The 27942-nt window shown below is 44.1% G+C and overlaps 1 protein-coding gene across 3 annotated transcripts; it reads left to right on the plus strand.

The window, feature by feature from the left end:
- The first annotated feature begins 523 nt into the window (after positions 1 to 523).
- On the plus strand, positions 524 to 27836 carry LOC106607891 (centrosomal protein of 170 kDa protein B). 3 transcript variants are annotated; one of them, XM_014205364.2, is made up of 20 exons: positions 525 to 892; positions 3004 to 3141; positions 12397 to 12486; positions 13627 to 13705; positions 13847 to 13905; positions 14071 to 14188; positions 15779 to 15895; positions 16067 to 16594; positions 16696 to 17972; positions 18306 to 18494; positions 18733 to 18856; positions 18946 to 20724; positions 22726 to 22984; positions 23131 to 23302; positions 23512 to 23550; positions 24142 to 24279; positions 24534 to 24622; positions 24745 to 24838; positions 24955 to 25006; positions 25200 to 27836. In XM_014205364.2, exons 2-20 carry the CDS (start codon positions 3037 to 3039, stop codon positions 25454 to 25456), a joined length of 5565 nt encoding a protein of 1854 aa, XP_014060839.1. In that variant the 5' UTR covers positions 525 to 892; positions 3004 to 3036; the 3' UTR covers positions 25457 to 27836. The 3 variants fall into 3 exon arrangements, with proteins under 3 accessions (XP_014060841.1, XP_014060839.1, XP_014060840.1); XM_014205365.2 differs by lacking the exon at positions 23512 to 23550 and having other exon boundaries at positions 527 to 892; XM_014205366.2 differs by lacking the exons at positions 23512 to 23550; positions 24142 to 24279 and having other exon boundaries at positions 524 to 892.
- Positions 27837 to 27942: the final 106 nt, after the last annotated feature.

Raw genomic sequence — 27942 nt, forward strand, 5'->3', positions numbered from 1 at the left:
ACATTAATGCGTGCAGCATCAAAACATTAATGTTGTTTTGATGTTGGTAGTTCTTACGGATTTTGGCGCTTGAGGTTCCAGCGGAATAATAATAACTATGAACAGTTTCTAAAGTTGTGATTTACTTTCAGCAACCACATCTAATGAATAGCCTACTGCTGGCTACTACATAAAGTACGGGCGCGTGGATTTACAGGCCACCCAAAAGGGCGTGGTAAAGACATGTAGCCTAGCCCAACCTGACCGTTTGGATGGGATGAGAAAGCATACCCTCTAGGCCTACGTGCAGTCAATATCCGTAATAATAACACGTGCAACATTTGAAATCATGTCAGCATCTCCAAATTTGCTGTTAGCCGACACCACAATATTAATGTATTAGAAAGGAAACAAAAGACTTGACGACATCACATAAAGTGACCAATGTCCCTCACTTGAATATTGAAAAAAAAATCTTATTTTCAATATCCAATGCTATTTTCACAGGAATCCTCAACAAATATTCGTTTGACATCGCTTGATAATATTTATTTGAAATAGACATAGCTAAATTCCTGTATTTGGCCTACATTACAGCAGGTGCACCACCGGAAAAAGCAGCGTTTGATATTCGCCTCTGGTCGTGTTGCGTCAACAACCTGCCGAGAGCTTGGAGGCGGCGCTGGTCCACGGTCGGCGACTCTCCGTCACAGACAGAAATGCCATTACAACAGCATCAATATCCCCACCCGAAGTTCGCATGTTATTCACACATGGACCCGCATAACGACAATGATTTCAAGCCACATTTGACCACAAACTATCAAGGGATTGCGCCAAGGCTGTTGCTGTCTATTTGGTGGTGACATCGTTTGTTGCTTTCTGGTGGGGAGCAGCATCTGGAATATTGTAGGTAGGTCGCATGACTGGGCGAGGATTTCTATAGTAGAAAATGACGTTGGTTTATGATGCCAGTAGCCAAGGCCTATCTTTGGTGTGGTCGGCGCGGATATATTTGGGATTAAAAGGAGAAAGATCTAGCTCGTCCGTGCTTCAATGAATGGGCCAGCAGCCTGCTACAGACTAGAATTGGCGCTCAACACGCATTTTTTATGTTACATTGTATCCAAGCATTCTGTCCATGGCATTTCCGACAGTGGAACCCTCTGTTTATATTAGGCTATAGCGCCCTATCTAGGATGTGTAAATATCAATACAGTGTATCGTAGTAGCCTATGTGAAATAGCAATAGGGCTAGGCATATAAGGCAGACATAGCATCATCATTATCATCCAGTCGTCTCGGCTTCTCCCTGATCCCTGATGCGAGCATTCGGGACCACAGCTGCGCTATCTGATCGAGTTATTTCTCAAATTAAATGCATTGGATTGAATTTTCACTGTCCTTCGTATTGGATAAACGGGTCGCCTCAAGAACACATTTAGATTGAGCTTGAACGTAACAGGGACGGTGATTCAATTAGCCTGTATGTTTCAAGTAGGGCCTACAGACGAAAATGTTGAATCACGTGCACCCTATAGCCTACTGACACTGGCCTGTAATGGAATGTGGAAATTGATGGGATTCGTATTCTCAGTATGAATAATGAATAAAATGTGTTTATGAATAATTAAGTATGAAATATTAAATATAATATATTTACAAATATGTTTTATTGTTTCCATTTGAGATAGGCCTAACATGTGCTAGTCAATAGGATAAGGCTTATAACATACTAATAATAGCTTACTTATCACCATATAGGCCTACATTGTTATGTTGTATATATATACAGTATATATGGTTGTATACACAGTATATATGGTTTTGGGTGTCTTTAGGGCCTAAATTATCTTTGTTTTGGTGTCAGAGCAACACCACATTTGTCCATTGCTGGGCATACTGTAGGCTCTCATTAAGTTTACAAGGCATCTGATGCTGTTTGCTGCTATCAAAGCCCCATTTATTCCAAAGTGAAATGGCTGTGCGGTATTGCTATCTCCTCCTAGCAGTATTAACACCCCTGATCTAACACACCTGATTCAGCTAATCAAGGTCCCCATGAGCAGCTGATGAGTGGAATCAGGTGTGTTAGAACAGGGCTGGAACAAAAGCCTGAACACCCAGTAGCTCTCCAGGAGAGGGCTGGCCATCCCTGGTCTAGGGTGTGGTTCGAGTGTTTTTGATACCACATGTAGCATCTTGGCCGCTCTCAGTTTCACATCCCTTGGCACCAGTACCAAAGCGCCCTGTGACATATCAGATCTGACTTCTACCCAGGGGGCTTTGGGCTTACCTTCACCACAGCCCTAGCTACAGTACCGTTTCCTGTTGGTGACATTGAACCAGTGCAAAGGGCACACAGACAGTAGTTATTGATCATGCTCACCGAATTATTAATTATGGTGTCATTTAAAAATAGTAATGTTTCCACCCAAGCATGTCTGCCATTGATTTTTCAATGATACCAATACCACCGCCCTTTCTCATGTCATTTCCTGTGAATCAGCATCCTGCATAGCATTTTGGGAATGTTTTGTGAGCCAGTGAAGTCAAATAACAGGTCAATCAATTGGTGTCCTGCTCCCTCATAAATACATAGCTAGCTAGGCCTACAGTGTGCTGATAGATGTACAATGTATATTGACAGAAAAAGCATTGAAATAAGCAATTTATTGTTTGTTGGTTGAGTGGATGAAGTGCTCTGAAATGCTCTAGCCATCATTGAACTGTATTTGCTGATGTAGCGGTATCTACAAGGCTTGGCAGTGTGCAGCACTGTGTGTGTTACCACCAAAACAATGGAACAATAAATGTAAACAATCAATATGTGCCACAAAATGTCTGTGTAATGGAGAGATCTGTCCAATATATCCCTTTTATGATGGCAAAAAGTTGAAACATATTTTAAGGGACAATTGGTCTGTGGACCGATGGTTATGGCCACCTCCCTGAATGTATACCGTACTGTACATTCCACGTGTCCTACTCTGACTTACTGTATTTGTCCCCTGTGTGTCCCAGGATGCAAAGGGGTTTCCCAGGGGGCCTGTAAAGATGAGCGTGACATCATGGTTCCTGGTCAGCAGCTCTGGCACACGCCACCGCCTCCCACGGGAGATGATCTTTGTGGGCCGGGAGGACTGTGAACTCATGCTGCAGGTAGGTGATGTGACCCTGCCCTAAACTGAAGACCTTAAAGGCTTGATGTTTATGCTACTCTAATCAAATGCATACTTTTATCCTCAGGCACTGATAACTAGAGAGAACATTGTCTGCTGGTATTGTATTCTCTGTAGTCCTCTTCTTCATGAGGAAGAGGAGAGCTCTGTGTGTAAAACATGGTGACTACTAAGATCATTCAGAGATGATGTCTGTGGCTGAAGTAGAGCAGGGCAGTAGATAAAGCTTCTGGTAGTTGTGCCCATTGAACAGTGAGTAGTCCACCCAGTCAGACAACCCTCTTCAGCCCTCCTCAGCCACTGTCTCTTTCCTCTGTGTAGCATGAAAGACAACAAATTGCTCAAAAGTCAGAAGATGTCTCTAGCTATCCTCCCTCAGAATGCATGCTCAGTTATTATCCCATCATGTCAAAGTTTGCTGTCTGGAGGAAAAACAGTCTTTGACCTGTGCGTGTGTTTGTATAGTGCAGTAGCATAGACCAGTGTTTCTCGATCCATTTCATTTGCAAGCCCATGTTTTATCATAATTATTCATCAAAAGATCTGTCAGCAGTATTTTGTGGAGGGGGCACTGACTGGACCAGGCAAAGATTACCCCCCTATTCTCCCTCGTAAGGCAGGATGCTAGATACTCTAGTACGTGCAGTATTGTCAGTGGAGGAGAAGAGAGAGTGTAGAGTGACACACAGCGTTTGATTTACATTTTAGCTGCCTGTAATGGGCAGGAGTCACAGGGGGTATGTTTGTAAATTAATTGTATCAAGCTATGTAGTCTATTCATTCCTTCTTGATAAATAAATAAAACAAAAATGTTTGTTTGCTAGATACTAGCCATCTAGCAATTTTATGAAGATGGATTTAGCTAGCTAGATAGATAGGTTCCCAATCTCCCAGCCTCATAATTAGCTACCAAGCCATTTCAGGCTGTAATCAATTGACGAGTAGCTTGTCTAACTATCTGGCAAGGTTGCTAGACTTTAGAAAAGGAAGTAATTACTAAATGTACTAAATAAGACTCACATTCCTTTCAATCTTTGAACACGATTTTAGCAGAGAAGCATATTTAGTTTCTTTAAAAAAACAACCACCAGTCAGGTGGATACAGACTGATCAAGAGGTATGCTTAGATATGCAGAAAAAGACTTGATTTAAATGTAATCAGGCACCTTATGATAATATGTTATTTGTGTATTAATTATGATGCTATGATATGTGTCTGTATTGATGATGTGTGTTATGATCACATGCACTGTGTTGTAATTTGGATGTAATATCCTAGTCATGTTAGTGTAAAATATTGAGATGTGGGATTTACAAAACTCAGATTGACACCCTCATTAAAATGAAATGTAAACAGGCAACGAGGTATGCTTAACGAACCTAGGCAGAAAATGTATATATATATATTTTTTTTACATAGAATTCGGCATAATGATTATCTCAGTAGATTGCAGAAAAAAGCTGTTTAAAGTTCTTGAAAAAAATGTAATTCTCCAAATTCACCCAGGATTCATACCCCATGATTTATTCAACATGTTGTTGTGTTATAGCCTGAATTAAAAATGGATTACATTTATTTTGATCTCACCCATCTACTCACAATACCCCATAATGACAAAGTGAAATCATGTCTTTAGAAATTTTAGCAAATGTATTGAAAATGAAATACGGAAATATCTCATTTACATATGTTGTCACGACTTCCATCGAAGTCGGCTCCTCTCCTTGTTCGGGTGGAGTTCGGCGATCGAAGTCATCGGCTTTCTATTTCACGTCCTGACCAGTAATAGGGGTTATTTGTTATTATAGTTTGGTCAGGACGTGGCAGGGGGTGTTTGTTTCATGTGGTTTGGGCTATGTATTTAGGTAGAGGGGTATTTGTTTTATATGGTTCGGGGTGTGTGTGTATGTAGAGGGGTGTTGGATTTATGTGCACCGGGGTTTTTGGTTTATGTTCTTGTTTTGTATTCTAGGGTTTCTATGTTGTGTATTTCTTTGTTGGCCTGGTGTGGCTCTCAATCAGGAACAGCTGTACATCGTTGTTTCTGATTGAGAGTCATACTTAGGGAGCCTGTTTTCCACCTGTCCCTTTGTGGGAGATTGTTTTTGCTGTGTGCTGCTGTGTATAGCCTGCGAAACTGTTGTTCTTTGTTTATTGTTTTTCATGTTCACCTATAAATAAAATGATGATGAGCACGCAACCCGCTGCGTCTTGGTCTAATCCCTTCGACTACCGTGACATTCTAGCCATCGCCGCTCCATTTCTCATATTCTATTGGTTTTGTCTTGTTCCATTACGCACCTGGTTTTCATTCCATAATTACCGCATGTATTTAGTCCTCTGTTCCCCTCCATGTCTTTGTGTGTAATTGTTTGTTTTGTATTGTGGATATTGTCAGGCGCTTTACTTTTGCTATGTTCCGTGTTTTTGGCACGTTATTGTTTTTATGTGCTGTCATTATTGGAACGGAATTAAAGTGCGCCTGTTCACTAGACTCTGCTCTCCTGCACCTGACTTCGCCTCCCGTACACACCCTTGACATCTGTACAGTTGAAGTCCGAAGTTTACATACACCTTAGCCAAATACATTTAAACTCCGTTTTTCACAATTCCTGACATTTATTTCTAGTAAAAAATCCCTATCTTAGGTCAGTTAGGATCACCACTTTATTTTAAGAATGTTAAATGTCAATAATAGTAGAGTGACTTATTTCAGTTTTTATTTCTTTCATCACATTCCCAGTGGGTCGGAAGTTTACATACACTCAATTAGTATTTGGTAGCATTACCTTTAAATTGTTTAACTTGGGTCAAACATTTCGGGTAGCCTTCCACACGCTTCCCACAATAAGTTGGGTGAATTTTGTCCCATTCCTCCTGACAGAGCTGTTGTAACTGAGTCAGGTTTGTAGGCCTCCTTGCTCGCACACGCTTTTTCAGTTCTGCCCACAAATGTTCAATGGGATTGAGGTCAGGGCGTTGTGATGGCCTCTCCAATACCTTGACTTTGTTGTCCTTAAGCCATCTTGCCACAACTTTGGAAGTATGCTTGGGGTCATTGTCCATTTGGAAGACCCATTTGCGAGCAAGCTTTAACTTCCTGACTGATGTCTTGAGATTTTGCTTCAATGTATCCACACAATTTTCCTGCCTCATGATGCCATCTATTTTGTGAAGTGCACCAGTCCCTCCTGCAGCAAAGCACCCCACAACATGATGCTGCCACCCCGTGCTTCAGGGTTGGGATGGTGTTCTTCAGCTTGCAAGCATCCCCCGTTTTCCTCCAAACATAACGATGGTCATTATGGCCAAACAGTTCTATTTTTGTTTCATCAGACCAGCGGACATTTCTCCCAAAAATATGATCTTTGTCCCCGTGTGCAGTTACAAACCGTAGTCTGGCTTTTTTATGGCGGTTTTGGAGCAGTGGCTTCTTCCTTGCTGAGCAGCCTTTCAGGTTATGTCGATATAGGACTCGTTTTACTGTGGATATAGATACTTTTGTACCTGTTTCCTCCAGCATCTTCACAAGGTCCTTTGCTGTTGTTCTGGGATTGATTTGCACTTTTTGCGCCAAAGTACGTTCATCACTAGGAGACAGAACGCGTCTCCTTCCTGAGTGGTATGACGGCTGCGTGGTCCCAGGGTGTATATACTTGCGTACTATTGTTTGTACAGATGAACGTGGTACCTCCAGGCGTTTGAAAATTGCTCCCAAGGAGGAACCAGACTTGTGGAGGTCTACAATTTTTTAGCTTAGTCTTAGCTGATTTCTTTTGATTTTCCCATGATGTCAAGCAAAGAGGCACTGAGTTTGAAGGTAGGCCTTGAAATACATCCACAGGTACACCTCCAATTGACTCAAATGATGTCAATTAGCCTATCAGAAGCATCTAAAGCCATGACATCATTTTCTGGAATTTTCCAAGCTGTTTAAAGGCACAGTCAACTTAGTGTATGTAAACTTCTGACCCACTGGAATTGTGATACAGTGAATTATAAGTGAAATAATCTGTCTGTAAACAATTGTTGGAAAAATGACTTGTGTCATGAACGAAGTAGATGTCCTAACCGGCTTGCCGAAACTATAGTTTGTTAACAAGAAATTTGTGGAATGGTTGAAAAACAAGTTTTAATGACTCCAACCTAAGTGTATGTAAACTTCCGACTTCAACTGTATTTACATCCCTGAGTCAATACTTTGTAGAAACAACTTTGGCAGCGATTACAGCTCTTTCTCGGAAAGTTTCTAAGAGCTTTCCACACCTGGATTATGCAACATTTGCCCATTATTCTTTTCAAAATTCTTCAAGCTCTGTCAAATTGTTTGTTGATCATCGCTAGACAACCATTTGTAGGCCTTGCCATAGTATTTCAAGTAGATTTAAGTCAAAACTGTAACTCGGCCACTGTCTTCTTGGTAAGCATTTCCAGTGTAGATTTGACCTTGTGTTTCAAGTTATTGTCCTGGTGAAAGGTGCATTAATCTCCCAGTGATGATTCCTCTAGAATTTTTCTTAGCTCCATTCCATTTCTTTTTTATCCTGAAAAACTCCCCAGTCCTTAACGATTACAAGCATACCCATAACATGATGCTGCCACCGCTATGCGTGAAAATATGAAGAGTGGTGCTCAGTAATGTGTTGTATTGGATTTGCCCCAAACATAACACTTTTTATTCAAGACAAAAAACGAATTTCTTAGCCACATTTTATTCAGTATTACTTTAGATATATGTTTTGGAATATTTTTATTCTGTACAGTATTGTGGAGTAACTACAATGATAGGAGAAAACTATCACAGCCATTAAACTCTGTAACTATTTTAAAGTCACCATTGGCCTCATGGTGAAATCCCTGAACGGTTGCTTTCCTTCCTCTTCGGCGACTGAGTTAGGATGGGCGCCTGTATCTTTGTTGTGACTGGGTTTATTGATACAGCATCCAAAGTCTAATTAATCACTTCACCATGCTCAAAGAGATATTCAATGTCTGCTTTAAAAAAAAATGTATCTACCAATAGGTTTTCATACCCTACATTACTCATCTCATATGTATATACTGTACGCCATTCCATCTACTGCATCTTGCCATCTTGATGTAATGTATCACTAGCCACTTTAAACAATGCCACTTCATATAATGTTTTCATACCCTACATTACTCATCTCATATGTATATACTGTACTCTATACCATCTACTGCATCTTGCCTATGCCGTTCGGCCATCACTCATTTATATATTTTTATGTACATATTCTTATTCATTCCTTTACACTTGTGTGTATAAGGTTGTTGTTGTGAAATTGTTAGGTTCTATTACTTGTTAGATATTACTGCATGGTCGGAACTAGAAGCACAAGAATTTCGCTACACTTGCATTAACACCTGCTAACCATGTGTATGTGACAAATAAATTTGATTTGATTTGAGGTGCCATTCTTGCGAGGCATTGGAAAACCTCCCTTGTCTTTGTGGCTGAATCTATTTTTTGAAATTCACTGCTCGACTAAGGGACCTTACCGTTAATTGTATGTGTGGGTCCATGCAACTTATGTGACTTGTTAAAACTGCAATATGCAGAACTCTCTCTGCCATTTCCTGCTAAAATTCTATTAGTTCGCCTAATTTCAGTTTATGTGACTAAACAAACAATGTAGAATACAGTGTAGAGAATCATTGTACCATCTAAACCACTGTAAAAAAATCCTTTCAATAACCTAAAATATTGTATTTTCAGCTGTTTTTTAAGCTGGTGTACAAAACCGAAAGTAAAAGATGGAAAAACAAAACTTAAGAATAGGAAGCATAGAAATAGCAAATAGAACAGATCTACAGCTTCTTAAACTTGCTTTCAATGAGACTGACAAATCTATAACTCACGTCTATGTGAATTTGGTAGGGTCGCCCAAAAAGTTACATATTGCAGCCTTAAGCTAATTTTACCTCCTGAACATATTTCAAAATTGCCATAACAAAGGGGTTGAATACTTATTGACTCAAGACATTTCAGCTTTTCATTTTGAATAAATGTTAATACATTTCAAAAACCACAATTCCACTTTGACATTATGGGGTATTGTGTGTAGGCCAGTGATAAAAAAAACTCAATTTAATCCATTTTAAATTCAGGCTGTAACCAAACACAATTTTGAAAAAGAAAAGGGGTGTGAATACTTTCTGAAGGCCCTCTAAAATGATGGGTGCATGGGCTGTGTTATGGTAAAACCTTTTTTAGAACAATCTGATTGACTACCATACTGTAGGAAGGGGCAGCAAGAAGGGGAAATGGGCATCAAGCGTCACAGAAATCAGGAAGCAGATGCCTCTCAACAAAGGGATATTGGGATGTTTAATGAGATGGTGTACTGTATGTCGAAATTGGTTGTAGTCCGGTTAGGGCTAGTGCTCTGTCTGTCGGCTGGGGATCACTACCTTATTGATATGTGGGTGGAACAGTAACAGTGTGATTTACATACTGCTATTTATAGCCAGATTGATGTTCCATTTCACTGCATAGCTCAGACAACTGTACTGTGAAAGACACGACTGGACTTTGAAATAGACGCTTTTCTTATTGGCTTTTCTATTATATGTGTCAGGCTTTTTGTCAGTCAAAGCCTCAGCCCTGGATTTTCCAAAAATCAACCCCTGGATTTCAATACAAAAGATACACTCTGGTTTGCTACTAGAGGAAGACACCTTTAGAAAGATTAACCAGTCATCCAGTTGTCAACAAAAGTCTTGAACCAGAACTGCAGTGAAAAAGAGGCCATTAGAGCACAGTATATATATATATATAGTCCCTGGCAGTTGCCGTGGCACCAGTTTGGAGATCCCGACGATGCAGAGCTGTCAGCCCTGCAGCTTCCTCTGATCTGGCCAGCCGTTGCCTATAGCAACAGCTGAGGTGGACTTTTTCCTCACACGGCGAATGGTGGGCCTGTTGCTATCCCAGTATAACATTGTGTTATAGAACTAATGCTTCCTCACCTGCTCTTTGTATCTAAACCCAGTTTGTATTGTGAAAAATTGCACTTAAAGTCTCCTCATCCTCCTGGACCCCTCTGTAGCGGAGAAAGGCCTTCTCTTCCCTATGTTGTGTGTAATTTACACCCCCTCCATATTGTTGGCCACAGATAATAGGCCTTTGTCCTACCTACCGAGGCACAGCAGTGTCTGTGACTGAGGCCAGCACTATTCATCATCCCCCTTTTTGTTTAGAGGTGAAAGCTACCTCATACATCTGGCAACAAGGATGGAATTGTGTAGCTCAAAACACTGTTTTGTATATATGACACACTGGTGCAGCTACACCATTTTATTTAACTGGATTATTTGTCATGATTTTATAAATCATTCAAATCAGATACAATGTTTGTTGAAAAAGGTACTGTTTTATTTAATTTTTATTTTATTTAACTAAGCAAGTCAGTTAAGAACAAATTCTTATTTACAATGACGGCCTACACCGGCCAAACCCAGACGACGCTGGGCCAATTGTGCGCCACCCTATGGGACTACCAATCACGGGCGGTTGTGATACAGTTTTAAGAGACTGCTATTGTGGACCCTTAGCCATTTTAGTGCCATGACTGCCATATAGTATTTAGTTCAGTCTTATGGGGCCCCCATCTGAGGTGGATCATGACTACCATCCATTGTCTATTGTATCAGGCTTCAGTGTCACTAAGTCTTTCATCACTATGTGTTTAACAGTGATTTTTGCAACTAACCCAGCAACTTGGCTAGGCAGAATGCTTCAGGTCACAGTCCGAAGCTCTCTGGATACTTGTCTGGAGGATGACTCCTGTCATGAGGTGGTTGAGTTTGTCGCTGACCCATTTCACTTCCTGGAAGAGACCCCATTGTAGCATTTCCCTTTTCCTTCCACTGTCTAGGCTTATCACGCATCATAGTAGGGATATCTTTTTCAACTGACATGGCCCACTGTTTAGTACTGTACTCATGAACTTGGTTTGTTGGTGGGAAATGTATTGACAAACACTGCTCTTTATGATTGACCATCAAGACAAAGCTTGCCATTGCATTAGTGCACACTGCACAGCCCGGCACCTCCTAGGGTCTGACCTTTGTTGTTCACATTCAGTTGGCGTGTGAGTCCGTATAATGGAGGGATGGAGGGAGGGATGAATAAAGACATGCATTTCAACAGAAAGTCCTGTGATGAGAGAGATCGCTGTATGGCTGGCCCTGTTTGAAGTGTCATGCTGGAGTAGGTAAATAGGAGAGAGAGAGCTCAGTCGCTGGTAATCACCGGTTTTCATTATGAGGACGTTCTGTTCAGGCATAATAGTTAGTAGGAGGATGTGAATGTAGAGTATATTTTGCTCATCATTCATACAATTCACCAAACGCCACGAGATACCATTCATTATCTACATGTAAATCAAATCATCGTTTATTTGTCGGGTACACAGATTAGCTGATGTTAAAGCGGGTGCAGCGAAATGCTAATGTGTCTAACAGTGCAATACTATTACAAAAATACAAATACAAAAAAGAAATGAAGAAATAATCAGAACCAGCCATGTCTAGTGAGTCATCCTCCAGTTGACTTACCTCTGTAGAGGCCTATTGGCCATGCATCTCTCACATTCTTGAGACAAAGACACAGAACGCGACAAGGCTTTTAGATAGTACGCTATAATTGAATTATTTATCTTTAAATGGGGATATGGTTGCGAGAGTACTCTAACTCTGCATAGTCAAGTCTCACAAACAAAATAAAACACGTGTGGTGAAATGGATGCCACGTGGCTTAGTTTGATGAGGCGTGTTATGGTGAACTGTATTGAATGAAGTCTTTCCCTCACATGTAGTTGAGCTACATAGCTTCTTGGCCCAAGTTTGCACTTGGTTCAGTTCCACTGGTTCCAATAGGGACTGAATCAAGTGCAGAATAAGTATTGTACATATGCACCTGTTCCCATAAACTTCCAAGCATGAGAGTATTGAGTATCATACACAGTATTGACATGTTGCTTACTCCATATGAGTAATGGAGATACTGCTGAGTAGTAAAAATAGTCTTGCAAATTGTATCACTGCAGAAGTAAATGTGAGGAATTCCAGTCACGGTCCTATATATGTAATAATGGTACTTATTCATGTAGTTTTGCATTATTTGAAAATAGATTATAATTGTAGGGCACAGGTGAAGTAAACCTACTCTTTAAGTAACCATCCATGGTTCTCTCTTTTCTCTTTCAGTCTCGAAGTGTGGACAAGCAGCATGCCGTCATCAACTACAACCCTGCTACAAACGAGCACCTGGTCAAAGACCTGGGCAGCCTCAATGGAGTGAGTACCCACGGGAGGGAGGGGCAGGGAAACGTTTAAGTCGTTTTACTTTCTGTCTTTGGTACAAAGACTATACACAAAGACAGAATTATATCAAACAGGCCCTAGATGTTTCAGTATTCTATTAAGTAGTTCTAAGCCTGGCATCATAGATAACCAGCTTAAGCAAGCACTTAATGGCACTTATCTCTTCTACGTATGTAAGTTAATGCTAGCTAAAAGAAGCAGGGTTAAGCTCTGTCCTATGAAGATAGTTTCTGTTTTGCTGTCCGCTGAAACGTAGGCTACTGTGCAGTAATAATGTCAATGCTGTGTCTTTACTTGTTATGATTACATACATGCAACATGACAACTGCGGTCCAAAAGTGCTGCTGAGGCCATTTTACTGAACAGTCAAGAAAATATCTTCCTTTAAAATGGTAAAGGCCTCGAGATTAGTGCTGTGAGATGGGAAATATTTGGTTCGGAGCAGGAGGCTAGCTGTTAGATATTTCAGAGAGCCGTTTGTTTTGCTGCTGATGCAGACTTCCCTCCGTAGTAGGCGGAAACATTCCAAGTAGCTTCCACTGATCGATCATGTCAAACTAACACTGCGCTACAGTTAGGCTAAGGGCCTGTATCTAATTGTCTGTAACTACCTGGGGCGGCAGGTAGCCTAGTGGTTCGAGCGTTGGGCCCGTAACCGAAAGGTTGCTGGTTTGAATACCCGAGCCAACAAGGTGAAAAATGTGTTGATGTGACCTTGAGCAAGGCACTTCCCCCGAATTTGCTCCAGGGGTGCTGTACTACTATGACTGACCCTGTAAAACAACCTATTTCACTGCACCCATCTGGTGTATGTGACAATAAAAAAGATCTAGCATTTTTTAGTTCAGGGCCTGTATGTTGTGCATCATTACATCTCCAGTTGTTTTCTCTTTCTATGTGGTCCAGTGGGCTTTGCCACTAGGTTGCCCTGGCCTTAACCAAACAGTCACTCTTCTGTACTGGACTGAAATACCACTGACATTCTTGCTCGTGTGTTGATTGTTGAAGGTGGATGAGTGGTGCACAGTGTCTATCCAGGTACCTCATGGAGACTGTTGTCTTCATTCAATATCTCCAGTTTACAGTAACCAACTATGTTGTGTTCCCCTCTAGACCTTTGTGAATGACCTGAGGATCCCAGACCAAACCTACATCACCCTCAAACTGTCTGATGTCATTCGCTTCGGATATGATATCCTTTTTCTCACTCATGTCATAAATGCATAATTCTTGTGCCGTGTATGCATAATAACCCATATAAACATCAGCGTTGGCATTTCATTGAAGTGTTTGTCTGTGATGTGATTGGCTATTGCCTTAACCTAGTATTTACATTCCCATGTGTACATCCTGGAAAGGAGCCAACACAAAGTCCCAGAGGAGGCACTCAAGGTCAGCTTTCTATGCTAATGCTAACATCAACTATAATAAAACACTAAACCCTAACCTGGACTAGCTTTTCAGACAGTTCTAGTCTACCATCAATTCACTTTACTCTCTTTGGCATCTTTAGTGTGTTCTTTTTTGTGAGTTGTGTTGTGCCTCCTACTGTTTCAGCACGAGAAATACACCAGCCAGCTGCAGATGGGTCTGAAGGCCTCAGAAGGGAAGATGGCTGAGCACCTGGATGACAAGTCCAAGCTAGAGAAGACAGAAAGGAAATCTCAGTCTCAAGGTAAGTGATAGTGAAGGCTTCAAACCTGTTTAAATGCTATTCCACCATATATTCCCTCAGTATATTTTTTTCTCTCAACAAAGCTCATCGCGTACTGGGGTGGGGGTCTAGATACATGTAGTGCTCATATTGATATACCTGTTTGGATAGCTACATGCTTTGATATTATCTTTGAGCTCATGACAACTCTGGGAATTAGGACATCATGCTACGTTAAACATGACCTTGCTTGCTTTCTCTTCATCATGCCACTGCTTAATGACACAGCTGTTTAACTTGGCAGAATATCCTAGATTGAATAGGTTTGATCATTCTGCTTATCAATTGTGACTCAATAATACCTGGAATGGTATGGTGTGTGAGGATCTTGAGTATTTTAGCCCTGCTTTGCTCCTCTAAAGAAAAGAAAAACATCCCTGTCCTTTGACTATGATGTCAGCATCAGCTCAACCTCTTTCAGTCAGAACATGTTCCCCTCCCCCTCTTTGTCACCCCTCCCTCACTCGCCCTCCATCCCGCTCTCTGCCACCCTCTCACCCTCTGGCGGCTGCATTTGGTCACATAACGTCTCCATGGTGACAGCTGCAGCACCCGTAGTCACAGTTCAGCACTTACGGCCTGTTTGATTTTTGCTCTATGTTACTCTATGTTATTCACACTGGTATACCCCTGTCAAGCTCTCTGCCAGAGGGTCATTTCATCCAAGAAGCCATAAACATTACCTATTGACTAATGGACGCTGATTCAACAGCTTTATCAGGATAGGCTGCGTTGTGCCCTCTCCTGCTGATGTGTTGTCCCTGAAAAACAGTTTGCTTGCCCTGCGATGCTGTGATGACATACATATAAATCACTGGAATACAGCTGAATCCACACTCAAATCAACGCAGAGTTAATCTCCTTGTTTACTGCAGCCTCTGTGCTCAGATAAAACCCTGAATAAACACTGCCTAAAGGACTTCCACTGGATGGGTTGGACACACTGGTTGAAATACTGTGTCATAAATAACACGCCTTATGCTTGTCTGATGTTAGCACTTGTCTTGATTAGCATCAAAAGGTATAAAAAGAAACCCTGAGTGGAAACATGGGTTGAATGATGATAGGTTATGTGAAATAAATCTGATACTGAAGAAAGAATGCTAAATAAATCTGATACTGAAGAAAGAATGGGTCCATAGGTTGTGATATCTAACATACTTTATCTTCATTTGGGTTTGCTACCAGTGCTCCCATAGTATCTAGCTTAGAGATGGATTCTATCATTTTCCTGCAGTCTGGTGATTTGATGTATTCTAGTGGGGTAAAGACAAACCTTGAATATTCTTCCTCTAAACTCCCAGTGGACCAATAGTAGATGGATGACTGCTGCAGTTCCGAAATAATTACTCCTCTCTCATTTGGCTGTGTGTGTGTGTGTGTGTGTGTGTGTGTGTGTGTGTGTGTGTGTGTGTGTGTGTGTGTGTGTGTGTGTGTGTGTGTGTGTGTGTGTGTGTGTGTGTGTGTGTGTGTGTAATGTGTGTGTGTAATGTGTGTGCTTGCATACGTACGTGTGTGCGTGCGTGTTTGTGTGATTCCGTGCATGTTCAGAGGCTCCAACCTCCCGACCCACCCCATTGTATGGCCAGCCCTCGTGGTGGGGGGAGGAGGATGCAGCCAGCAAAGGACAGCACAGTGAGGGACACAGGCCAGAGGAGGGTCACCCAGGTCAGTCCCACGTTACTAGAGGTCCTTTCTCTCAAATACTCTTAAAACTTTGTCAATTTCAAGTGAAAATGTTTCCAGTTCCTTTTTAGGGAATAGAGATTAACAAAACATGGTTTGTGGTTGTCCTTTAATTTGCTTGTTGGTGCTAATTGGTTCTTTATCCGTTTCCAGAGATTCCAAAAGAAGGTTCAGGCTTAGATCCAGAGGTGAATGGCTCCCTGTTAGAGTACAGAGACAATCAGGGCAAGTCCATCTTCTCCTACCACCGGGAGCCTAGCTACTTTGAGATCCCTACCAAAGAGTTCCAGCTGCATCCCAAGTCCCTGGGGGCAGAGCTCCATGAGATCCCCACCAAGGACACAGACACGCCCTCTGCCCAAGCCCCTCCCACCCCCACCACACCCAGTCCCCCTGTGGTGCAGAGCCACGCCTCCTTCACCATAGAGTTTGATGACTGCACGCCAGGCAAGATCAAGATCAAGGACCACGTGACCAAGTTCTCCTCGCGCCAGAGGAAGCAGCAGCAGCAGGCGTCCGGGAAAACTCTGGCCACCACACCCACTGAGGTGATGTCAGCTGAGTGCAAGGTGGTAGATTGGTTGGTGCACAGTGATGTCAGAATGATGAGGAGACGTCCCACGTGTGAGGATGTTTACAGTGTCAAGAGTGACCAGGCCGTCAACATCAAGAGCCTCAAAGGTCAGAGGGGTACTTTTAGATAAATCTTTTATAGAAATCTGTAAGGGGTTGTTTATTTGTTTCCTGTCCCTTATTTGCTGTTTGAATGGTTCTGTTTCTAGGACACCACCATGACGATGGGACCCAGAGTGATTCTGAGGACCCGGTCTTAGGGAAAGGGAAGCGAAGCAAGTCACACCACCGGGTCCAGTCGCAACATTCGATTCAGTCAAAGCTTTCCCTGTCTGAGCTGTCAGAACCGTCACAACAGACACTGCTGTCATACCAATTAGTCAAGTCACAACAGACACAGCAGACAGTCCAGTCACACCAATTGATCCAGTCCGAGCAGTCAGTTATGTCAGTCCAGTCACACCAGACAGTCCTGTCAGTTCCGTTGCAGCAGTCAGTTTCGTCACAAAGGTTACTTCAGCCTCAGCCTCAGTTTTCGCCTCCCAAACTGACCCCAGTTTCTCCTGTGGCCCCTGAGAGGCCCCTGTCTCAAAGCCCGCCTGAGGCTCGCTCCCCCACCATGGGTCCCTCTAAGCCCGGCCCCCAGGAGCCCCTTACCCAGCAAGCATTCATCATAGAGTTCTTCGACGACAACCCGCGCAAGAAACGCTCGCAATCCTTCACGGCCAATCCTGCCCACGCAGACTCTTACTCCGCCCTCAAGGCCAAGCTGGAGCGGAGGAAGGGTGGGGAGAGGCCAAACTCCATGCACGGCCACATCCCTCCCACCCAGCAGGTGACTGTTCCTCTGAAGGGCCACGGCGGGTCCCAGAGGTCTAGCTCCCTGAAGAGGGAGAAAACGGAGGAGCCCCTGAGTGGAGGCAGTGCCTCCTCTTCCTCCGGTTCTGGGCCTTCCTCTCGCACCTCCTCTGGCATCACCATCAAGCCATTTGGCAGTGTGGGGAAGAAGACCAAGCTAGCCCAGGAGTTTGCAGCAGAGTTCCTGATGAAAGATACAGTCCACAGAGCCTTGTCTCCCACCAGGGATAAGACGTCTCCTCCTCCCATGTCCGCTCCCCCGGTGATGGTGATGTCACCCTCTCGCACCCGCATTCCGCCCCCCTTAGACCCCCCTTCCTCCGTCTCCTATCCCTCCACCCCCTTGCAACCCACTGCGCCACGTTCCTACTCTCCAACTCCTGCCTCTCATTCCCCAGTCCTAGCCATCTCCCACCCCCCCTCCCTCAGCCCTGTCCAGACTGCCTCCCCAGCCCACTCCTTGCCCCCTCCGATGCCCCTGGGTCTGGGGGTGCGTGGGGTGGACCCTAAAGCCTCCAGGGTGGTGAGAAACGAGGAAGAGGACAGTCTGAGTGATGCCGGCACATACACTATCGAAACAGAGTCCCAGGACAAAGAGGTGGAGGAGGCACGCAACATGATCGACCAGGTGAGATTGTAGTAGCCAGATGTTACTCATTCTCCATTTTTAAAGTCTCTGCCACCACCATTACTTTTTTTTGGTTGATGGTGGACCTTTTCACATTTCGCTTTTCAACTGTTTGGATTCTGACGTTAAATGCTACGATTCTAACAAGTGGTATAATTCTACAATAAACCATATAATGCCTTGATGACAATACCTTGACGGACGCATGCTTCGAACATCCTTCCCCTACCCAGTACCCCCTCCCAACCCAGCCTTCCTTCTTCCCCTTGCAAAGCCCCATTGTCCAATCTCTTCTCCTACCTACTTCATGCATGCTCTGTCCCTCCCTGACAGGTGTTTGGGGTCCTCGACTCACCAGAGTACAGTGGTGCCGGAGTGTATAGACCCATCATTAATGATGGCAAGGACGAGCTGGCAATGCTTCGGCCTAGTGACGATAGCAGTGTGGATCAAATGGCAGCAGTTTCTATGCATGGCTTTAACCCAGCCACCCTCAGTGGGGCCCCATCAGGCCCCATCCAGGTAACATCACCGTCCTACGCTACTGGAGAAATAAGGGATCTAATACATTTGCATGTTCCACCCCAAACCTATGCACGTTTATTATTTGTCCTTCCTTGATACTCCCTTTGGCTTCTACAGTGCCTCTCATTACAATGTAAGGATTGTCGTTGGAAGGAGATTGAAATTATAGTTATCCTTCAACGTTGTGCTCTGTATAGTTGTATGCAACCCCTTATAGTTTCCTCCACTGTTTCAGGTGCAGTCTGCTAACAATGCAGCACAGGAGGAGGGGCCTAAGTGGGTTTCTCGCTGGGCCAGTCTGGCAGACAGCTATGCAGAACCGGGCTCTACTCCACCTCAAGGGGAATTTGCAGAGGGAGGTGAGATATCTGCAACCACTGACCTCTCTGCTCAGAACTTATGTGACAAAACAGAAAAAAAACAGAATTAAAATGTTTCTCTTTCCTAGATGTGCAGTTGATACCGAGCCACAGCGTGGATAACTCTGAGTTAGAGGGTAGCCAGAGTTGTAGGACCAGGAGGCTGCTTCCCCAGGTTCCACCTGCAGACAGAGACAAGCCAGAGAGCCTCACCCCCAGCATCCTGATCTACCCCGGCCCAGAACCCACCCTGGAGAGGAGTAGTGGTACGCCCCGGCATCAGGACAACACCCAGAGTCTTTGTGTCCAGGACGATGTAGACCCAGACAGCCTGAGTGACGCCAGCCGCTCTGACGATGGCTCTGTGCTGGAGAGGACCAGGAAGAGCCAGGGGAGGAAGAGTGGAGCTACCTCGCCCGGGGACACTGGACCTCAGTATAAGGGTCAAGATAAGCTGTCTCCGACTCAGTCTACCAAGTCCACCTCCTTTTACATTGGGTCTGAGGATGGCAGCTCAGGCAAGCTGGACCTGGCCCGAAGCCCTATTCTTTCTCAGGGGCCTGAGAGGGGGCGAGACACTCCTGCCAAAACCTCCCCCACCACCGTCCTCATCAGGCACCTGAGCAGCCACGAGCCCCGGAGGTCGGGCGTAAAGCCTAACAACTCAGCCCCCAACCTCCACTCCCAGCAGGACAAAGACTCTAAAGACCCCAGTAAAGACATCCTGGGGTCCTCCTCGTTCGTCAGGCAGGAGAGTTTCACCAAGGAGCGACCCAGTGATGATGTCCAGATCAAGAGGCTCCCACACATCTCCAGTCACCCCACCTTGAGGGACATGGAGCAGAGAGAGACGGCCCAGGACCCACAGCCCTTCCTCAGGGAAGAAGCAGACGCCGTTCTCTCCTCTCTGGAGGTCACGTTCCCTTCCTCAGGCTCCGGACGCAGCTCTAAGAGAGGAGGCTCCTCCAGTCACATGGACGACTCTCTGTCTGGGGAATCAGATGTGGATACAGCCAGCACCGTCAGCCTGGTCAGCAACAAGAACACCCCTGTTACCACAGGCCCTAAGAAGAGGATGACCGTCAGTGGCTTCCAGAAGGAGAGATCTTCCTCCGGTCAATCTGTCCAGGGGAAGGGCCACCGCCAGCCCACGGCCCGCGAGCGTCTGTCAGAGAAACGCCGCAGCCACGCGGCAGCCAGTGATAACTCCAGCAGCAAGGCCGAGCAGGCCAAGCGCTTCCAGATGCGGCGTAGCGCGGGGAACCGCGGCTCCCTGGACCTATCAGAGGGCCAGCAGGGTTCTGGTCAGCACTGGCCTGACACTGCCTCTGACCATGACACCGGTCCCCGCCCCACCAGCCGTAACAAGAAGCTTATAGCTCCCCTACAGAAAGAGGACAATGGGAAGACCGCCAAGAGTGCAGCACAGCAGGCACTGATCCGCTCCAACAGCCTGTCAGCACCAAGGCCCACCCGGGCATCCATGCTGCGCAGGGCACGTCTGGGAGAGACTTCTGACAACGAGGGAACTGAGACAGACCGGGGGTCCCAGAACTCAGACCACATTGGTGCCTCCAGCAAGGTGTCTGCTGATGGGAAGAAGCTCCTCTCCAGACTGGACATCTTGGCCATGCCCAGGAAGCGAACAGGCTCCTTCACTACGCCTAGTGACAACGAGTCCTCCACCACGACCCCTACAACCCGGCCTGGCTTCTCCAACCGGAGTGCAGAATCAACTGGGCCTATCAGGAAAACATCAGTGGGTGAAACAGGGGCCAAGCAGGGGGCCACAAGAGGGGCCGGAGCCCCCGTGAAGCAGCTCCTCACCCGCACACGCTCCAGCGGGGCTAAATACTCCAGCACAACCAGTGAGTATTATTGTCACAGTTACCATCAAGTAACTTGCTCAAAGCACTGCCGAGAACACATTTTTTTATCCTGAACTGTAAATCATGATTTAAAGGTAATATACTCTATCATCAGATTATTGAAACAGAGCCTGACACTGAGTTGAAGTGACCTTTTCCACCCTTCATAATGAATGTGACTCAGTGTCCTTGGTGAGATGCATGCAGGTATGCTGTATTGTGCCTTGTCCTGTAGGAGCTCAGTGTAGTCGCTACGAATCAGTGTGATGATGCCCTCTGCTGCCTGCTGCCGTTTCCATAGAAACACCGCTCCTGACCGTACATCATCACACAGCTATTTTTTGATGTGCATGTAAATTATTGTTAAACAGATTTGGACCCATATTATGCATACAGTGCATTCTGAAAGTATTCAGACCCCTTCAATTTTTCCACATTTTGTTACTTATAGCCTTATCCTAAAATGGATTCAATTGTTTTTTTCCTCATTCTACACACAATACCTCATAATGCCATTTACTAAAAATAGAAAACAGAAATACCTTATTCACATAAGTATGAATGTCCTAAGAAATATATAAATAATTAATATATATATATATATATATAAATATTAGGACGACGAGCAATGTCGGAGTGGCATTGACTAAAATACAGTAGAATAGAATACAGTACATATGAAATGAGTAAAGCAGTATGTAAACATTATTAAAGTGACTAGTGATTCCATGTCTATGTATATAGGGCAGCACCCTCTAAGGTGCAGTGTTGAGTAACCGGGTGGTAGCTCTGAGACAGGATTGTGTCGGGCACAGATCTGGGGAAGGGTAGCAAAACTTTTCTGCAGCATTGAAGGTCCCCAAGAACACAGTGGCCTCCATCATTCTTAAATGGAAGAAGTTTGGAACCACCAAGACTCTTCCTATAATTGGCCGCCCGGCCAAACTGGGCAATCGGAGGATAAGGGCCTTGGTCAGGGAGGTGACCAAGAACCCGAAGGTCACTCTGACAGAGCTCCAGAGTTCCTCTGTGGAGATGGTAGAACCTTCCAGAAGGACAACCATCTCTGCAGCACTCCACCAATCAGGCTCTTATGGCATAGCGGCCAGACAGAAGCCACTCCTCAGTAAAAGGCACGACAGCCCGCTTGGAGTTTGCCCAAAGGCACCTAAAGGACTCTGACACCATGAGAAACAAGATTCTCTGGTCTGATGAAAACAACATTGAACTCTTTGGCCAGAATGCCAAGCTTCACATATGGAGGAAACCTGGCATCATCCCTACGTTGAAGCATGGTGGTGGCAGCATCATGCTGTGGGGATGTTTTTCAGTGGCAGGGACTGGGAGACTAGTCAGGATCGAGGGAAAAATGAGCAGAGCAAAGTACAGAGAGATCCTGGATGAAAACCTGCTCCAGAGCACTCAGGTCCTCAGACTGGGGTGAAGGTTCACCTTCCAACAGGACAACGACCCTAAGCGCACAGCCAAGACAACAAAGGAGTGGCTTCAGGACAAGTCTCTGATTGTCCTTGAGTGGCCCAGCCAGAGCCCGGACTTGAACCCAATCGAACATCTCTGGAGTGATCTGAAAATAGCTGTGCAGTGACGCTCCCCATCCAACCTGACAGAGCTTGAGAGGATCTACAGAGAAGAAATGGTAGAAACTCCCCAAATACAGGTGTGCCAAGCTTGTAGCGTCATACCCAAGAAGACTCAAGGTTGTAATCACTGCCAAAGGTGCTTCAACAAAGTACTGAGTAAAGGGTCTGAATACTTTTCGAATGCACTGTAGATGGTGTATTACATCAGTATCAATATTGTGGAGTAATCCCAAAGGTCTGGCAATGAATAATGTTGTTAATGTGAATGACTAGTCTACTGTTAGGATCTTCCTATCTGAGAATTTATTTAGAGTGTACTATGTTTTTAGGATTATTTCTGGGAGGAATAATCCTGTAATTTAATGAGGTTGGTCAAATGAACCGTGCTGTTTTCTGGCAGGTTCCCGTCGAAGGCAGAAAGGTTCAGACTACACCTCCACATCTGAGGAGGAATATGAGGCCAGCTCTGGAACCCCCAAACACAAACGCTCCTCCCACACGTCTGCTGCCACACAGACCCCCCGGGCTCAGAAGGAGAAGGCTGCAGTAGCAGCAGTCGCTCGGTCCAAGTCCGGCTCACTGGAGACTGAGGAGGACGAAGTCCAGAATGAGACTGACCACTACCAGAACTGGACCACACACAGTGCCGAGATAGCAAAGTAGGTTGACATAATGGCACTAACTATGGGTTGACTGTGTATCACCTGAAACCACCTACTGAGCCTCATGATTGAAAGCTGTGGAACATGCGTTCTGTACGTATGTATTTTTAAAATGGTCGTGACTTGTGTTTGTGTCTTCCCAGGCTCAGTCAGGACTTGGCCAAGGACCTTGCCATTCTGGCCCGTGAGATCCATGAAGTGGCGGGGGACGGGGACTCCCAGAGTTCCTCTGGAATGGGCACAAACCCCTCCCCCAGCTCTGCACCCAACACACCCGGGCCCGCCTCCACCATCCCCATCTCTAGCCGGGAAGAGGTGTGCCCGCCCACTACCCATAATGCACTTCAAATATGCCCTTCTGGCTTGCACCTCACATTATTTCCATCCTGTTGTAATGTTCCAATGCATAATACAATGGCACTGCAGCCTGTGGGATTATTCTGTACAGGCTCAGTGACAAGTGCAAAGGATCCCTTATCATGTCTTAGATTCTCATGAGCATGTCTCTGTTCTCTACTGTACAGAGGCCATATACATCTTTGCGAGGGGTCCTCCCATCTCAGGTGCATACCTCAGATACATTAGACAGTCTCTCTCTCTGTCTCTCATTGTCCTGCAACGGTTTCGATTTCTATCCCTTCACCTCCCTGCTCCCACACAAGTCATGCTATCATCACTAATCCAAACACTGGTATTTTGTTGGATTGTCAAGCTACAGATTCTTATATTTTATGACACTGGGATGTTCTATGTTTCTAAGGACCTTTTATGGTGACAGCTTTTCAGGACCATAAAACCTGCCTGCCACTGTCTCACTACAGACTTTCACTGCAACTCTCACTGTAACAGGCCCATTTTCACGTTTCACTAATGTAACTTTGTTCCGGCTTGTATCCCAGCAAAACTAAAATTCACTGCTCACAGTTCAACTGCTCTCACCCCTGCATGCTGCCGTGGAGCATGTGATCACAAAGCACTAGTCACACTGGTTGATTTTTCTCTAGGACAGTAAAACAAAGATATTCTTACTTCTTATTCTCGCTGTGCCCTTGAAGTACAGTAGAAGGCCTTGAGGCACTGACTCCCTCAGTAGTCATAGTCATGTCAGTTGTTCAGAAAGTGCGGACCATGCACTGATTCTATTCTCTTTCCAGCTGGTCCAACATATCCCTGAAGCCAGCTTAAACTACCAGAAGGTTCTACTATCGCCAGGTTCTACCGCTGTCATGGACCTGGATCCTAACATGAATGACCAAGACCCAAGCTCTAAGCCACGGTGGAACCGTGAAGAGGTCACTTTCCTGTTAACACTTGTTTGTCCCTTTTAGAATAGTACTTTCACTACCTATCAATGATTTGGAAACCTAGGAATATAACAATTATAACGAAGCTGGCTCATGCATAAACAAACTGGCACTCAGGCTACACAAAAGGATCTGTTGCAGTTAGTTTTGGTCTGCTGGGAATTAGACTAAAGTATATTTAGGCGGGTGAAACTACTTTGGGAATACTTGAGGGTTTGACGTCCGCCATTTTCTCCCTCCAGGTGATTTTGGACAATCTGATGTTGAACCCTGTTTCTCAGCTCTCTCAGGCCATTCGGGAGAACACAGAACAGCTGGCTGAGAAAATGAAGTAAGGGAACTTGATGTACCTCAGAGCTCTTACCTTGTGTTTCTGTTAAATAGAAAAGAGCTAATCCATTATTTCATCTCTGCTTGGCTCAGTTAGATTATACTTAGTATTTTTTCTGTCAGGGTTTTATTCCACAACAAGACTGAGGCCTGGGAGGAGATTGAAGCGAAGATCAATGCTGAAAACGAAGTACCCATCCTGAAAACATCAAATAAGGTACAACATTTGTAGCCAGCCACACATCTTACATTGGTAGACATTTTGGTGTAAAACTGAGGTCATCATATATGGGAAAATGTTTAATTGTCATCGTTTTAATTTTACTCTCACAGGAAATCTCCTCCATCCTGAACGAGCTGAGAAGAGTACAGAAGCAACTAGAAAGTAAGAGTTACACATGGCTCGTTTTTTGTTTTGTTATAATCTTCCTAAAAATGGATTGGGAGTGTAATGTTGAATTGCATGTCCTGAACGGCCTCATATCTGCATAACAGAACATCTAAATAAAGCTGAAAGCATATGATCCAGTTGGCCAATAAAATTGAATAGAACACTGAATGTTACTTTGGTTCTGTAGTGATCAACAGCATTGTGGAACCCGGTGGAACTGGCATTGGGAAACCTAAGGTGGCAGCGGTGGCTGCTGCTACTTCTGCAGGACAGGCCACCAGGTCCCCCTTACGGCAGAAGAAAGCCCCAAGTAAGCCCACTGGGCCTGGGGACAGACAGCGTGGTGCCAGCCCCTCTACCAGCCCCACCACCTCCAAACACAACACCAACGAAAGCACCAAGAGGTCCACTCGAGGACACAAAGGGGCAAACGTTGTGGCCTGATCAGTGATCCCAGGGTTCTGTAGCATTTCCTGATGGTTATAATATAAAACCATCATGACACAGTATACTGTACATGGGTTTTGACTGGTAAAGGTGTAACTGAGTACCGCTGTTTAGAATTGCTTCTTCCACATTGCACAAGCTCAACTAAAAGTAGGCAAAGCTGGGTAAAAGAAGTGGTAACTTGTTGCTTGCTTTAATAAGTGGATTGTGGACAAAATAATGTCCATATGCCTTGTCTACTTGTCCTCTACTATGTGCGATGTGTGGTTGCCCAGTACTGTAGGTTTGGCCTAGTCTGGGTAACAGTCTTTTCAGCTAACATGCCGCTCTTAGCCACTCCTGTCATTTGCCAAATGACAGGAGTGGCAAGGAGTGGAATGTAATAGCTGAACAGACAGCAACCAGGCTAGATGTGGCAAGATGACCAAGATAAGACAGGCTACATCCTTGCCCATTCTTTGTTACCATAGTGATGATAATCATATTAAAAACACTACTAGGTGTCCATGAGAACATGTGCTGGACTGCTTCAATAGTATGACAGAATTAGAGAGGCTGTTAGTGGTGTTGTGCTTGTCTTGTAAAATATGATTAATGAAATGTTCCTGAGTGACTGGGACATTTTACTGCTTGACAAAAAGCTACTGCTGAATGAACGGAACACCACTCTTCCTTTTTTTCAAATTGATTGTCTGATAGTGAAAATTCTTAAGATGTGTTCTATATGAATGTTGTGTGTACAGAATGTTAGGATAGTGTATCAGAATGTTTGAGATTCCAAATAAATACAGTATACAATAAACAGCATCAGAGGGAGGGGAAAAACATACTTGGCAAAACATTTTCATATGCTGTCATTTTGAATGAATGAATTTGTTAATTTAGGTCAAACAACTATGAGGTATTATTTAAGTCCTCCATTTGATCATTCTCTACCAAGCTTTGGATGACACTGTATCAATGATGAAGCTTTATGGTTGTGATTTCATGTTATTGGCAGTGGCACTATATTTCTGTCAGGGTAGTCGATAGTATGGTACTGATGTAGCTTCTTCTGGTGTGTCTGAAGGATAGAACGCTTGAGGATTCAAGAGTGAAGCGATTAATTAACCTAGATGCTTCAAATGAGTAAATTGTCCCAAATTGACTGTATCGTAGTGTGCTAGCTTTGTAAAAGGTAGAATGGAGCAGTTCTTTATTGTCCCCTGTATGTGTGTATATCACAGGAGGTTGGTGGCACCTTAATTGGGGAGGACGGGCTCGTGGTAATGGCTGGAGCAGAATCAGTGGAATGGTATTCCATTTGCTCCGTTCCGTTATCATCAGCCGTCCTCCCCTCAGCAGCCTCCACTGGTGTGTGTGCACTAAGAGCTCTTGTGAGTTCTGTATCTGTTGTGTGCTGAGCCAATGTCACAGTTTATTCCCGCCGTCTGCCAAGGCAGCTGGGATAGGTGGGAATGTGTGCGAGGAATGCTGTATAGATGTAAGTTAAAGAATAAGAACTGACAAAAAAAATATTTAAAAAAAATATTTTGTGAAAGTGCATGTGTACCATAATTATGTAGTTTAGTTGGGTTTAGGCTAGTTCACCAAATGTGCACTTTTTCATTGAGATACACCTCATAACCCATGGGTGGAACTGAAAATAAAGCAGTACCTTTAATTAAGCAGTAAAAACAGCAGCAAAAACAAACTCAGTCGATTTTGACGGCAGCGTAGATCTTCCGTATGAACATGATGCTGTGTAAAAGCCGATTAATATATATACTTGTGGCTGAAATTTTGATTTCGCAATGTTTTAACTTTCAAGGGCAGGCTGTTTTAGGGTAGTGCTTATCCGTTTGATTTCTGTCAAGTACTTAAGCCTACAACAGACCATATCTATGCTAAAAGCAAAGCTTTTTTTTAACAATCATTAGTGCCATGGTGTTCACTGACCTTGAAGCCATTGAGAATGTATGGATTTGTCATCTACCCAGAACAGACATCTGACTATCGTGCTGATTGTCACTTCTGCTGCTAAGGGTGATGTCAGCATTGAGCTCCTTGCTTCTAAATGTACATTTTGTTACAATGCATGCAACTCAAGTATAAGCTGTATTAAAAACTTAAAAAAATTACTGCAAAGTGTAAACCAAACTTTATGTGAATATCTGTTGGGTATATGTCAAAAGTTTTTTTTTCTATGACTGAGGTTATGGTCAGACTGAAGGCTACAATGTTGTTTCTAAATTAAACGGTTATGTTCTTCCAGATTTATTTAATTATTTTTGTTGTACTGAATATATTTATAGATGTCATGGACCAGTTTGTTCATCATCATGAACATTGATTTGTACCATCATATAATTTGTAATAAACTGATTTCAGTCATAAATGTATTTTATTCCAGATGTTATATTCAACAAAAAGTTGATGACATACAGAACAATAACACTAGTACACTACATCACATTGATAGTAGACGGTCCATTTTGGGAGGC

Source organism: Salmo salar, chromosome ssa06 (assembly GCF_905237065.1).
Source record: "Salmo salar chromosome ssa06, Ssal_v3.1, whole genome shotgun sequence".
In the NCBI taxonomy this organism is placed as follows: domain Eukaryota; kingdom Metazoa; phylum Chordata; class Actinopteri; order Salmoniformes; family Salmonidae; genus Salmo; species Salmo salar.